Source organism: Gossypium hirsutum, chromosome A07, assembly GCF_007990345.1.
Source record: "Gossypium hirsutum isolate 1008001.06 chromosome A07, Gossypium_hirsutum_v2.1, whole genome shotgun sequence".
NCBI classification, from domain to species: Eukaryota; Viridiplantae; Streptophyta; class Magnoliopsida; order Malvales; family Malvaceae; genus Gossypium; species Gossypium hirsutum.
The window spans coordinates 97,145,644-97,162,243 of NC_053430.1; the positions used below are offsets into that span (position 1 = coordinate 97,145,644).

At 33.5% G+C, this 16,600-nt stretch overlaps 1 protein-coding gene across 5 annotated transcripts; it reads left to right on the top strand.

Annotated features, from left to right (window-relative positions):
* Window positions 1-11,371: 11,371 nt before the first annotated feature.
* Window positions 11,372-15,343, top strand: LOC107942329 (L-aspartate oxidase, chloroplastic). Of its 5 annotated transcripts, none has more exons than XM_041116814.1 (8): window positions 11,372-11,447; window positions 12,421-12,565; window positions 12,724-13,081; window positions 13,160-13,402; window positions 13,495-13,551; window positions 13,680-13,760; window positions 13,843-13,904; window positions 14,101-15,343. In XM_041116814.1, the coding sequence occupies exons 1-8, from the start codon at window positions 11,387-11,389 to the stop codon at window positions 15,122-15,124; spliced, it is 2,031 nt and encodes a 676-aa protein (XP_040972748.1). In that variant the 5' UTR covers window positions 11,372-11,386; the 3' UTR covers window positions 15,125-15,343. The 5 variants fall into 5 exon arrangements, with proteins under 5 accessions (XP_040972748.1, XP_040972751.1, XP_040972749.1 ...); XM_041116817.1 differs by having other exon boundaries at window positions 11,431-11,447; window positions 12,714-13,081; XM_041116815.1 differs by lacking the exon at window positions 11,372-11,447 and adding an exon at window positions 11,454-12,002.
* Window positions 15,344-16,600: the final 1,257 nt, after the last annotated feature.

Here is a 16,600-nt window from a genome sequence, read left to right on the forward strand (position 1 = left end):
TACTTTCATTTGATTTTCACATACCTTCCGTACATACCTGTATCACTTATTCTGATCTTACTTTATTTATCATCTTAAATATACCCGTTGAATCATTCGAAATCATTATGGATACTCATTAAGCACATATAGCTCTTACAATGCCATATCCTAGATATGGTCTTACATATTCTCACATATCGAGCCGATGCCATGTCCTAGACATGGTCTTACACACTATCTCAAATCAATGCCTTCGTCCCAGACGAGGTCTTACATGAATTCCACTTCACACACTTAGTGCCCACTGACCGATCTCGCACTCATAGTGCTCGGTTAAAGGAATTCGCACACACACAGTGCCTCTAATCATTCACACACATAGTGCTCTTATTCATTCGTTATTACACATTGAAATGACTTAACCAAGTCTATAAACATCATGTATGTACACTTTTAAACATATCATCTCATTTAAATTTGAATTCGTATAGTAATGAACACTTAAACTTTGCTCAAATTACCGGCACGAAGCCTACTAGGCACGAAGGCCCGAATACACGTCACCAGCATGATTGCTCTTCGGGACCTAGCCCGGATATAACACCAGCACGAATGCTCTTCGGGGTTTAGCACGGATATATCACTAGCACGAATGCTCTTCGGAACTTAGTCCGGATACATCACTAGCACGAATGCTCTTCGAGACTTAGCCCGGATACATCACTAGCACGAATGCTCTTCGAGACTTAGCCCGGATACATCACTAGCACGAATGCTCTTCGGGACTTAGCCCGGATACATCACTAGCATGAATGCTCTTCGGGACTTAGCCCGGATACATCACTAGCACGAATGCTCTTCGGGACTTAGACCGGATACATCACTCTCAATTCTCATGTACATATACACATATAGCAATACACATTAGTATATCATTTACATTACTTGAATACAAACACAACATGCTTATCGACCATTCAACTTCCAGTTCCATAGCCATATACAAAAATCACATTTATAGTCATAACACTCCTTCAAAATTGCATCACTTATACCCTTATAATTTAATCCAAATCGAAATTCAAATACGAGTACATGATACGCACCTGATCAACTTAATAATTCAGGCATATCTAAGTGAAGTTATATCGCAAATTCTCATAGTTAGAAGCTTGCTACAGCTCGGTCGGGATCAAGATTCATTACGTTACAGAAAACACATTTTAATAGTCAAAAATCATCGCACTATCATTTTATCACTTTATGGCATGTATAAATAGACTCACGCGTGCTACGTTAGTCCTAGAATCGACTAAACCGTAGCTCTGATACCAATAAAATGTAACACCCCAATCCCGTATCCGTCGCCGGAATAGATAAAGGGGCATTACCAGTCTTGAAACTCATATTAGAACAGTAAATTTTTTTTTTTGAACATTCCTTTAGATAAGTACTAAAGACAGTCAGGGATACAATTTAAACTTCTATAAGTACACATTCAAAAGATGCCATTTTCGCATGGCTTATATACATTAACCAAAATATCCTCTCACTACTAGTCTATTCTATACATGCCATAAGATAATCCAAAACGTAGCAGTACCAAACAGTGGATAGGGATAGTGTGACTAGTTGCTGATGATCCCCGAGCCTGTAGCTTCCAAATGAGATCTATAAAACAGAGGAAACAAAGTACACGGAGTAAGCATATAATGCTTAGTAAGTTTTAAGCAGTGTCAACAGATAACAATCAAATTATAACATAGTTGTTCGTATTTTTATTTCACTCTTCCTTCGGGCATACCATCCCTTTACCGAATATGCACATCTCATCATATATAATAGGCAGATAAATTCTCACTTGATAGTGACCTCTTATGATCATAGGTACATTACATATTTTCTTTTCCTGACTTTCCACATTGACCAAATGCACAATAATCATAGAACAGTCTTATTGCTTTACTCACATGTGCATCACATAACGACCTTGTGATTTAGTCTAAATCAAACTTAAATATAATCTCAAAATACATACCTGACCAACTTAACGCATTGAACGTATTTATTACCAATTGTTACTATGAAGTTGTATAATCTTACGTTTTACTTGAATCTTCAGCAAAACCTTTAGTTCGGGGCTTACCTGGACAAAATCTCCACACGTAGTCATCGGGTCTTTAGAGCTCGGATATAGTACGAGCACGAAGCCTACGGACATTAATCAGTGATAATATTCTCGAATAAAGCCTGCGGGGTTTTAACCCGGATATAGTACTGACACAAATGCCCTTCGGGACTTATCACATTTATACACTTTCACATCCATCACGTTGGCCACTCGGCCCTATCACATATATACACTTTCACATTCATCACATTGGCCATTCGGCCTTATCACATATATACACTTTCACATTCATCACATCGGCCATTAGGCATTATCACATATATACACTTTCACATTCATCACATCGGCTATTAGGCCTTATCACATATATACACTTTCACATTCATCACATCGGCCATTAGGCCTTATCACATATATATACACTTTCACATTCATCACATTGGCCATTCGGCCTTATCACATATATACACTTTCACATTCATCACATCGGCCATTAGGTCTTATCACATATATACACTTTCACATTTATTCAAATATACTTCACATACCACATATACTATCATGTACAGACTTGGTCTTGGCCGAATCTACATCCATCACTTTCCAATGAATAATTCAATTTTACGCCATACTATCATTTCATATTCGAATACTCATAAACTTACAATATCACTATTTAGATTTCAAGTATGGGTTTAATCAATAGCTTATGAGCAACTAAAACAAGTTTTATCCATGTTTACAACAAAATCACATATTCACTACGAGCTGTTTTCCTGAGAAATGGTCACTAAATTATTTATAATCGGAGCTACAAGACTCCAAATCACTTGCCGTTAATTTTCCCTGAATATAGACTCATATATCTTTCATCCATAAAATTTTCAGAATTTTAGGTTTGGCCAATCAATACCAGATTTTTCTTAAAGTTTCCCCTGTTTCACTGTTTGACTAATCTGACCAGTCTTCACTACGAATCAAAATTCTCATTGTACAGAATTCAAAGTATGTTCTATTTGATTTCATTTGAAACTAGACTCATTAAGAAGTCTGAGCATATAAATTTTATCTTGTAACCATTTTTGTACAAATTATAGTGATTTTCTTAAAACAGAACAGGGGATTTCGAAGTCATTCTGACACCGTCTCACACAACTTTAAATATCTCTTTATAGGAAATTCATTTGCTTACACGGTCTCTTTTATAAGAAACTAGACTAATTAAGCTTTGATTGTATATTTTATTCAGCCAATAATTCCACACCAAACATTTATAGTGATTTTCTAAAATCACATTACTGCGGCTGTCCTGAGCAAATTATTACAATTTGCTCTTAAATTTCCAAGTCCAAACACTTAGGAACTTACCATTTGAGTTTAAGACATATCATGGCCACATCATATCTTATTAAATCAACTCATTATATCCTATTATAGTTGAATTTACTCAACATTTAGTCACTTAAAACTTACCTCGGATGTGGTCGAACAATTTCGGCGGCTATTCGATCACTTTTTCCCTTCCCTTATCCAACTTTGGTCCTCTAAGCTCTTGAGCTAATTCAAACAAATTTAACTTATTAAAGTCTCATTATGCTAGCTTATGGCCGAATATGACAAGGAGTTTGATAGGTCATATGGCCACCTATAGCTCAAACACAAAATGGTCATACGCATTTTTAATCACATTGAGCAATTTAATACAATTAATCTAACATTTCCTCATGTGCACCTTTATGACCGAATACATGCAACACCAAGCTATCTATTCATTCATGTATGCATCTTATTTAAGCATGTATATCCACAATTGAATTCATCATATAAATATCTATGATTTCACTCAAATAATCTCATTACAACACACGGTGCTCCAACCATTATTTAAATTCAAAGCTCGGCTAGTACACATATATACACTAGCAATCAATTACTAACATTTTCACTTCATCTTAATAGCTAGCTTAGCAAACCTTAATTTAACACATAATTCATACATATCACATTCCAAGCATTCACTGAATTCTATCACTTAAAACACACACATTACTCAATAACTTCATAGTTCAAATTCGGCAACTACACCACTAATATTCAAAATCATATTCGGCCTTAGTACTCCCTTGTTAGCCGATTTTTCTTCATTTAGCAACTAAAATAATAAACCAAAACATTTAAATTCATCTCATTCTTCTCCCATTTGACCGAATGAACATTTATCAAATGAAAATTCAACTAAACAACAACATCTTTCTTTCTAAAATGTATATACACCACACCATCAATTGAAGGTAAATTCATGGTAACATTAGTATTGAAAGGTTGCGTTGTGGGCAGCCTAAGAGGACTCACAACACTTGGCTTAATTGCTGTAACATATCACATTCGGAGGCTGATTCGGACAGCATCAATAATACAATATTTAGACAGCATAAACAGGGCAGCAATTAACAATACCAACAAGGTAAAATTCGGACAGCAATTTGACAGTTTCAACAATTATCAAATAAAAGTTCAAGGAAAACTCACCAAGGTTCCCAACACCGATTCTACCTATTCAATTTGCTCCTCCCCTTTTTAGCCATCTACTTGAAAATTTCAACTTATAAGCAAACAAATTTCATGGTTTTCCCCTACATGCAGCCGGCCTCTCCTCTCTAGCTTCATTTGAAAGAGACAAGGAAGCAAGATAGAAAAATAAAAGTTGAAGTCTTTCTTTCTTCCATTCACGGCAATGGAGGGGGGCAACCACACAAATTTTTTTTGTCATCATTTACCTTCCCATTATTATTTTATCCTTTCTCACATAAACCATTAGCACAACATGTTTTATGACATGTTTTGCCCATCACCCTTTGTCATGGCTGGCCACTAGTAATTAAATGGGGGAAATTGACATGCAAGTCCACCCTTTTGATTACATGCACTAATATATCCTTATGGATTAACCTATCACATTTCAAAAGTGTCACACATAAGTCCTATTACTAAATTCACATGCAATCGACTAAATCGAAGCTTAAAACTTTCACACATTCATATTCACATATTTTAGACAATAAATATCATATTCAAATAATTTGGTGACTCGGTTTAGCAGTCCCGAAACCGCTTTCCGACTAGGGTCATTTTAGGGCTGTCACAACTTCCCTTTTGTTATTCTTATTATTCTTTATTCCTAAACATTTTATGACACAAAATGGCATATATTAATTTGTTATTCTTTATTCCTTGACCTCCCCTAAAGCATGCCAAAACAATCAACCTATAGGTTCTAACCAATATGCCATTCAAAGGCACCTCAACTTAAAATAATTTACTATCACTCCATAGCCTAAGCTTACTTCACTAAAACCCTAAACATTTCAACCATTTCAACCACATATAAACATGTCTAAAACATACATTTACATGTCACTCAAAGTGACAAAAAAAAGTTTATTTACAAAGCTTTACAAGTCTACCACCAAACATAATCTCTAAAATATATGACCAAACCAAGTGGACTAAGTAACATATTCATGACACCTATTACATATGAGCCTTATACATGCCAAACACACACCACATGCTCACCATTTAGTTACTTCATTCTCAAATTATACCACTTAGTCACATTTCTTCTTAAGACACTGATAAGAGACCAAACTCACCTATTAACACAAGCATATACCATTTATTTCAAAACATATATATATTTTAATACCCCAACCCGTATTCATTGCCGGAATAGGGTACGAGGCATTACCGAAGTTTACAAATTAATTTTTTTTATTCAATATAGCCCTTTTATAAATATCTAACCTTCCCTGTAATATTAAATCGAGACCAATCCACATCAATAACATACAATCTCAAGCATTTAAGAATATAATTCAAGTTACATGAACTTACCTTGATACTTGTTTGTAAACAGTAAAAATATACTAATCCTGAAGTTTTTCCGTTCCTCGATCTAGCTTCGTATTTGAATCTTCTGGATCTAAATAAATAAATTTAATCATCAATTTAATACATTTCATGTTCATATGCAACATTCTCTATAATTCAACTATTATTTATAGTTCATTCAAAGCTGTCTACTTGAGTCATAGTCACTAAATTATTTATAACTTGAGCTACGGAACTCCAAATTAAGATCCATTAATTTTCCCTGAAACTAGACTCATATATGTTTTTACCATGAAATTTTCAGAATTTTTGGTTCATCCAATAAGTACAGTTTATTCTTCAAAGTCACCCCTGTTCTACTATCGACAGTTCTGACCCTTCTTCACTAAAAATTAATTATCTCTTCATACAGAATTCAAATAATGTTTTTGTTTGTTTCTATTAAAAATAGACTCATTTAGGATTCTATACATATAAATTTAAGCCCATAATTGTTTTTATTCAATTTTTTATGATTTTTCAAAGTCAGAACAGGGGAACCCGAATTCATTCTGACCTTGTCTCACAAAATTCATTATATCTCAAAATTTAAAAATCCATTGCTTACAATATTTCTTCTATGAGAAACTAGACTCAATAAGCTTTAATTCCATATTTTGTTCATCTTCTAATTCGATTTCTAAAATTTATGGTGATTTTTCAAAGTTAGTCTACTGCTGCTGTCCAAACTGTTTTTGTGCAAGCTGTTTATTACCATTTTTCCCCTAAGCTTTTAATAAATGATAAGTTTGTCCCTACTCAATTAGCCTCTCAATTGAGCTGATTTTTCTCAATCAACATTTTATTCTATCACCTTAAACTAGTGTACAATCTTTAGGAATCAGAATTTCAGCAATAGACTTTAATTCCAAGCATTTTCACAATTAGGTCCTAAAAATCAATTTCTATTTGAAATTACCTAATAAAATCATCTCATAAACAAATTAAAGCTTTAATTTCATTCTATTTCATCATGAACTTACAGCACTCAACCATGGTGACTTTCAATTTCATCCATGAAATCAAAAACTAATGAATTTAATAGTAGGACCAAGTTGTAAAAGTCTTAGAAACACAAAAATTACAAGAAAAAGGCAAGGATTAACTCACTTGGTGAAAAAATTATGAAATACCAGCTTAGAGAACCCTCCTATGGCATTTTTAGCTGCTGGAATTGAAGAGAAATGAAGAGAAATCTAGATATTTCCTATTTAGTCCTAGTTTTATTTAGTTAATTTTGCAATATTCCAATTTTACCCTTAATTTATCAATTTTTCTGCTGATTTCATACCCTTGCCGTCCAGCCCAAATAACTTTTGGGTCGAATTCCTTTTAAATCCTTTCTCATTAAACTCTTAAGCTATTTAATCACTCTAGCAACTTTTACACCTATTACAATTTAGTCCTTTTCATTTAATTGACTACCCAAACATTAAAATTTCCTAACGAAATTTTAATACCACATTAATAACATTTCATAAATATTTATAAAATTATTTTCGACTCGGTTTTATGAAATAGAGGTCCCGATACCTTATTTTACCCAATTTCTTCAACAATTTCTTTTTCTAACTAATCACTAAATCGATAAAATTTTCCTATCAATATTTTCATACGATTTTCCTATCATATCAATTTTCAAGCAAAAATATTGAAATAAATTTCTCTTTAAATCGGATCTATGGTTACGAAACCATTGTTTCGATAACCTTGAATTTAGGCCATTACATACATATATAAGCAAGTATGTTAGGCATAGGCTCAAAACATAACAAACTAACATACAACCCTATACATGCCATTTATAACCATTAGCTCAACTTATTCAAAAGATACCAAAATAGTTAATAGATAGTGTGATTGTGCTCCGACGAAGGTTCCAACTGGTCAAGCCTTCCTATGATCTACAAAACAAGAAAAACAACTATATAAACAACTAGTGCTTAGTAAGCTCGTATAAAGAAAACTTAAACTTACCGAACATTTTAAATTAAAAAACCAAACCTATTTTCATCATGTCATATGCCAAACTTTCTTTCCTATACACACCACCTCATAAGGTTAGTAAGTAGAACATTACATGTAAATTCTAAGTAAACCAAGGCATATACATAATAAGCATTTAAGCTTTCTATATCATCCATCACACACACACATATATATATCCATTATACATTATTTTAATTTGAATCCACATAGTTAGTAGATGATAAGTAAACATAATATTTATGGAACATAACATGTATTAATAAATAAATTCCATGCATATTTCATTCATCACATGATAAATTCTCATCATTTTCATTTCATATATGCATATCCATCTTTCCATTTCATATGAACATTAGTAACATTAAGTTTTTATACATGTCATTCCATTAACCTTTACTTGCCCGTTGAACCGTATAGAATAACATTGGATACTCAAGAACACCTTTCCATATAACCAAAACCTTTTCAATAATGCTCACACGAGCTGTGGGTCGAGATGTTGGCTACAGATGCTGTTCACAAGAGCTGTGGAAAATCCGTAACAAATGCAAGACCTTAGCCATCGGTAAGACATCTAGGACCAACACCTGAAACATATAATCCCTAATGACATGTCATTTGTATCCTAAGTGTTCACAAGGTTCAAACGAGTCTCTTTCTATATCCTTATTCGTGACCTTTATTTTCACATTAGCATTTCAATATTTTTCCATGAAATTCACATTTTCCATACTTTACTTTAATTCTTTTTTCAATATAATATCTCATATAACCATTCATGAAATTTACATGTTCTTAAATGGATCACTAACTCACTTTAATCATTAAATTCAATTAACCATGTAATACATAATAATTAATTCACTTACCTTAATTATTCAATAGCAATTAATGATTTTACCATTAATAAATTATTCAATATATGAACTTACTTGAACTCATAACAGCTTCTAACACGATCAGACCACTATTTCGCTACTTTGACTTTTTTGTGATTTGTGTCCGTTCGAATTGTTTCTTGATCTAGATAAATATTTTTATTCAATTAACCCCATTTCAGCATTTAAAATAATTAATTGAACTTATAGCCCTTGATAATGAAAATTCACAAAATTGCCCTTAAAATTTACCTTTTATGCAATTTAGTCCCTAAACTTGAAACTTACAATTTCACCATTTTTAACCATAAATCATGCTAGCCGATTTTTATCTAATCATACAACATCCCATATTTATCATCAATTTGCAATTTTTTCCTTGAATTTTACCATTTTCATAAATAAGTCCCTAAACCTTAAAATCATCAAAATTACTTAACAGAATACGTCTATTTAACAACCAAGCTTAACAATCTACCAAAAACTTCAAAAACATATCAAATTAACCCATGACATAGTTTATAACATTTAAAAGTTTTACAATTTGACCCTCGATTAGCTAGATTAAGCTTATACGAGTTCAAAAACATAAAAATCACTAAAAACGGAAACTAAAACCACTCAAATGCAAGGAGGAATTCAGATTGAAGCTTCAAGTTTTCTCCCAAAATACATTCGGCTAGTAAAAATAACAAATTGGAGAAGATGACTCTATTTCATCTTTTGTTTAACATAATTTATCACCTAATTACCATTTTGCCCTTATGTCATTAACTTATAAAATGACAAAAATATGTCCATAATTGTCCACTACTAATGTATGTGGTATAATCACCCACTAAGTCCTTTAATTTGAGATTTCATAGTCATTTGACCCCTTTAACATATAGAATTCAACTTTATATGTTTTATGATTTAGTCCTTTTCAATTAATTAACTATCTAAACATTAAAATTAATTAACCAAATTTTAATATGACCCTAATAGCAATCCGTAAATATTTTATTAAATATTTTAATAAAATATTTACGAGCTTGGTTTATAAAAACGAGGTCCCAATACCTCATTTTCTAAATCCACTTTGACTTTAGGGACACACCACTTAAACTTAGTTATTCATTCAAATAGCATAATTTACCATATCGAAATCAAATATAATACAATATTTGACTCGTAAATATTAAATATTAATATTTATGGACTCACTTGTCAAATTGTGGTCCCGAAACCACTGTTTTCGACACCATTAAGAAACAGGTTGATATAAACACGCATTCAATAGGTCACTTTATAATTGTCTTAGACCTAAGAGGGGACAAGTGGTATACCAGAATACTAATTATATGTGCTAGCTGTCAAGCAATAACGATGTCAACTAAACATGGTACAAAAACAATCTAAAACTTATCTTTCCTTGTGTACTCCAAGAATAACTTGAATCTTTTTGTAAATAATGATTGCTCTATTATTGTAGAACATTTTTCATATACCTTCGTTGATTATTACGATTCAATCAACAAGCAAAATTTTCAACATGCATAACCTAACCTCATTAAGCAAATGAATTAGATACTGCAACGAGAACTTAGTTAGAAAAAAAATACTAGAAGTCTTTTGGTCTATGCGAACAAAAGTTATATTTGCCCTAGAAAGTGCACTACTTAGTCCATTATTTAACTATTGAATTTGAGAGTCAAATAGATCAATTCTTAGATTGACAACAAAAATTATTGATAAATTTATATCTATACAAAGGGAACCTCATTCCTAAAAGATGTTAATGGAAGCAACAAACTCAAAAGACAATGCAAGACATCTTAACAAATTAAAAAAAAGACCCTAAACAACAACTAGTATCACTTAAGAGATACAACCAAGTCGAACGACTTGACTCCCACAGCTTTGCTCTCATATAATTGATAGAGCCAAATCCTTCAAAGGATGCATATACATCATATGAATAACTCTAGTCGATCATCTATCAAAAGATGCTTAAACAGCCAAAGTATTACATTTAACAAACATTTTGATGCATGCCTTTACCAAGCCCATCTATAACCATCCCCCTACCTAAATGAGGAGCAAGTGTTACAGATCAATCAAAAAACAACCGTAGGGACCAATCGTAAGGGTCACATTTATCAATCTCTTCATAGAGGTTCATCTTGTTCATCTAATCTCATATTCTCTACTATCTTACATTCTTTATTACAAAGCTTCCTCGTTTCGGCACTCCTTTAACTTCTGTTGCCTTACAAGGAAAAAAACACCTGAACCTATCTTTTAAGTCCAAGTCACCACCAAATATACAGAAACAAAACGCAAACATCTTACACATCTTTTATTATAATTCATGCAATATATATGAAAGTAGGTATACCATGAGAAATAGGTGGAGTTGATTCATATACGCAAGAGTGGTACGAGGCATGGGATTTTCATGGGTACCACATAATTAGGGCCACAAGTTCTCATGAAGAAATGGACCCCAAAAAGAAGAAAGCTAACAAGCCTTTTCCATGCTCCCACCACTAGTAATTTTGTCCACTTGGGTTGCCTTGGACTTTGCTTTTTCAATAACCTTTAAACTATAATATATAAATTATTTTTGGCTCTTCTTTTTCCACAAGAATATGCGCCACTTCTTTTTTTTTTTTTAATTTTTTCCCTATATTCGTGTATATATTCATTGGCTTATTCTAGTACAAGTGGTCGCATTCATAGTCAACTTTTTCTTTAGAGAAAATTTATTGAAAATTATTTATGATCGTATGAATTGGAGAATCCAAACCCTTTTTTGAGTTGACTACCTCCTCCATTTTTGAATCGACAAACTTCTGTTTGCTTCTTAATTTTCCATGATTTGAGAGATTTTGATTTACTTTGCAACATTTTTGAAGAGATTAAATAGGAAACACTAAATATGGTTAAAATACTATAATCTTTTAACACTACAATTAAAAGAGAGAAGAGCCAAAAAAGAAAAACAAGGGTCCGCGCAGCAAGCGGAGGCGCCAAATTTCGAGGGTGGGTTCTTTAGTGGAAAGAACAATCGATAAACAGTTGGTGTGGCGTCTCGGCGTTGTGGGGGAATTCTCTTTTCTTCTTAAAATTTTCCTTGAATTCTCCATTTTAAAAGGGGGAAAAAAAACCAATTTGTTTTTTGCTTTCTATTTATTGATTCATTTGGTTATGGTCAGTTTCAATTTTTAAACACCAAAAAGAGAAGAACCCAGATTCAGATTTTGCTTTATTTTGTTGTGAGTATTGAAATGTTCCTTTTTTCTTACTGTCTTTTTGAATTCTGTGATTTGGGTTTTGTTTTGCTTCGAGTAAAGATGAAAGTTTTCATATATATACATATTTCTTTTGGTTTCTGAATTATTTTAATGCAAAACTTGGATCCAAAATGAGTTTTTTAAGAAGAAATTAAAGGATTAGATGCATTAAAAAGTTCGGTCCGTTGGCCTGATTATCTTTGTTTTTCATTGCTTTTTGATATTGCAGAGGGGATTATAATGGCTGCTAGTATAGCTTATGTAGGTGGTCATTTGCAATATGGGGTGAACTTTTGCATGGGGCAAAGTTATAAACAAGCTATTTGGGTTCCTAGTGTGACATTCAATGGATGCCTACAAAGAGAACTCTCATGGTATTTGTTAAGAATCTTAAGTTTAGTCTATTTAGTTTCTAATTATATCTATGTATGATTGGTGCTTTTGTGAAGAATCTTATTTTTATTGTAGAGTTTTAAGTTTTCAAGAAAGCTTCTTATTATATCTATGGATTCCTTTTGGGAGATTTTTCCAGGTCATGTGGTGTATCCAAGTTTCTGCAGATCCGTAAGTGTAATTTGTTTCGATCTCGAACGAATGAGAATTGGAAGTCCTTTGGGACAGTCATCACTTCTGCTTACTTAAGAGATGGTTCAACAAAGTATTTCGATTTTGCTGTCATTGGTAGTGGTGTTGCAGGTCTTCGTTACGCACTTGAAGTTGCGAAACATGGATCTGTTGCGATTATCACCAAGGCCGAGCCTCATGAGAGTAATACGAACTATGCACAAGGTGGTGTTAGTGCAGTCCTGTGTCCATCTGATTCTGTAGAGAGTCACATGCAGGATACAATTGTAGCAGGAGCTTATCTTTGCGATGAGGAGTCTGTCAAAGTTAGTTCCGGGATTCTTTCTTTCAATTAGCAGGTTTTTGTCATCGATCCTGACCAAGTTTCTGGTCTATTTGTTCAGGTTGTCTGTACTGAAGGACCTGATAGAATCCGAGAATTGATTGCAATGGGGGCTTCGTTTGACCATGGTGATGATGGAAATTTGCATCTGGCAAGGGAAGGGGGTCATTCTCATCACCGAATTGTTCATGCTGCTGATATGACTGGACGAGAGATTGAACGGGCTTTACTCGAGGCAGTTGTCAATGATCCTAATATTTCTGTGTTCAAACACCATTTCGCAATCGATTTGCTTACTTCCCAGGTTCATATCCTCCCCATTTGGTGTTGATAACTACAACCTATATTGAGACTTGTATAACATTGTGCTAAAACGAAAGCCTTGATGGTTTGCAGGATGGTTCTGACACGGTTTGTCACGGCATTGATGCTTTAAATACTGAAACACAAGAGGTGAAAACATGATTTTATCTTAGTAATCTTTTTCTACTTTCATTTGTATCATTTTCTGAATATATTTCATGTATGTAACTCGAAAATAATTGTTTTTTGTTTTCTTTTCTTTCCACTGGCTCTTGCAGGTTGTCCGCTTCATTTCAAAGGTAACTTTACTCGCATCCGGTGGTGCAGGACATATCTATCCTTCAACAACAAATCCTCTGGTACTCCGCTGTTTCGAGTTTTCCCTTCATTTCATTGTTTCCCTTGTTTGTTGCTTTACCACTCAAACTAGTGCTTATATAGGTGGCAACTGGGGACGGGATGGCTATGGCACATCGAGCTCAAGCTGTGATTTCCAACATGGAGTGAGTCATAATCATCTATGTGATTAATTCGTTTTTCTGAATTTTGATGTAAAAGATACAATGTAGTTCATAATATGTAACGGAGTTGTTTTTGGTTCTTTATATTAGATGAGATCATCTTTTGGTTTATGATATACAAATAGATTTGGGTTGTTGGAGTTTCTTTGACTGTTTTTATGGAACTATTGTTTGTCAGGTTTGTGCAATTTCATCCGACAGCCTTGGCTGATGAAGGCCTTCCTATCAAACCAAAGAAAACTCGAGAAAACTCATTTCTTATTACCGAAGCTGTAAGAGGTGATGGAGGCATCCTTTACAATTTAAGCATGGAACGGTTTATGCCTTTGTACGATGGGAGAGCTGAGCTTGCTCCTAGAGATGTTGTGGCAAGAAGTATTGATGATCAACTCAAAAAGCGTAATGAGAAGTATGTGTTGCTTGATATAAGTCATAAACCGAGAGAAAAGATCCTCTCCCACTTCCCGAACATAGCTAATGAATGCCTCCAACATGGCCTTGATATAACTCAGCAGCCAATTCCTGTGGTTCCTGCTGCTCATTACATGTGTGGTGGAGTGCGTGCTGGGCTCCAGGGAGAGACCAACGTGCATGGCTTGTATGTAGCTGGTGAGGTTGCATGCACAGGTTTGCATGGAGCAAATAGACTTGCTAGCAACTCATTACTTGAGGCTTTGGTTTTCGCACGAAGAGCTGTCCAGCCCTCGATCAATTACATGAAGAGTTCTAGTCTTGATCTTAGCGCTTCGAGCTTATGGACCCGTCCACTTGTCCCAAAATCACTAGGGAGTGATGTAATGCACAAAATATTAAGGATAACAAAGGAAGTGAGGAAAGAACTACAATCAATCATGTGGAAGTATGTTGGGATTGTTCGATCAACTTCAAGACTACAAGAAGCCGAGCAAAAAATCGGTAAGTTGGAAGCCAAATGGGAAACATACTTATTTGAGCACGGGTGGCAGCAAACAATGGTTGCCCTCGAGGCTTGTGAAATGAGAAACCTCTTTTGTTGCGCAAAGCTAGTGGTGAGCAGTGCCCTCGCTAGGAACGAGAGTCGTGGACTTCACTACATGACCGATTTTCCTCATTTGGAGGAAAGCAAGAGGCTACCTACAGTGATATTCCCGAGTTCCCATACAACCGGCACATGGAGTTCACGACAACTACACCAGCAGCCTATAGTTAAGTCCATGGTCTGATTCTCTATTCATTTTTCAAAAATCTTGTATTTATCACATTATAGTTTATCAATTATTTCATAACTTGCATTGAAAAACCTTTGGCAAGGAAATAGATCTGCCTTTATGGCATATTTAGGACAACTTCAAAGAAAAGCTAAGATTGTCTTTGTTTTTCTTCCACCCATCTTAACTGCCTACGATTCATTCCTATGGAAATAAAGAAAAGTGTTCCATTTATCTTAAAATGATCATATCATGCTTTATACCTGCAAACCATGATTGCTACGGTAAAAGTACAATGAAATCCCCTATATTAGGAGTTAGATTGCATTTTGCCCCTTATATATCAGAATGAGGCACACATGGTATGTCACGTGTCACTATCTGATTATTCTATCAGCCATGCTAGTTTTTAACCGTACAAATATATGAAATTTTTAACAGAAAAGATCAATGCTCTTTGATATAACATACAGAGATTAATTTGTCTATTTTTTGAGTAGAGGGGATAAAATGCAATTAACTCTTAGTACAAGAACTTTCATAATACTTTAACAGCATTTTATCAGATTACATATTAGCCATTGTTATCTATACTGCTCCAACTTTTCATATTTTTTTAACGTTTCTGTGTATGTGTATGACACCCATCTTGTACGTATCTTGGTACCCACTAAATATATTCTAAATATAGAAAAATTGAACATATATATTATGTACATACTTGTATCTATCACACTTATGTACATGTATCTATCACACTTAAAATCTGAGTAGCATAGTTATATTTAGAAGATATTCAAAGGGTATCAAGGTAAGGATAATCTTCTTGTTGTTCCTGTTGCTTAAAGGTTCTTCAAACTTTTATTGTTGTAAATTTCCAATGCATTATCTTAATTGGTAAGCTAATTTTGATATTCTTATACCTGCCTCCTTTTTTTACTAATGTTACTCGGACAGTGGTGAGTGTTAGAATATGGGTACATTTTCAAGTTTTCCTAAGTTTATTTTATTTTATTTTACTCGGATATGTTAAAGTTGGAGTAACAGTTTTTTAGGTAAAAGTATTATAGAGATCTTTATATTAAAAGTCAGAACGTATTTGCCCATTTTACTTTAAAAAAAGAAAAATTAGTCTCTATACATTAGATTAAAAAGAAAATTAGTTCTTTTGTAAAAAAAATTATTTAATTTTACTGTTAAAAATTGGTTCATGAGGCATACGTAATACATAAAGTGTAACTGTCTGATTATTTTGTCAGTCATGCTAGTTTTTAACAATAGAAATAGAAATTTTTTTTAATAAAAATGATCAGTTTACTTTTTGAACTAACTTACAATAATTAATTCACTTATATTTTAAGAAAAAAAGACAAAATATAATTTCACTTCTACCACCATATGTTAGTTTTAAGTTTTACCCAGTTTTTGGCTGCTATCCAATATGAGCATCGTTATCTTGATTAGACAATTGGTCTCTTTACCTTGAAGAGG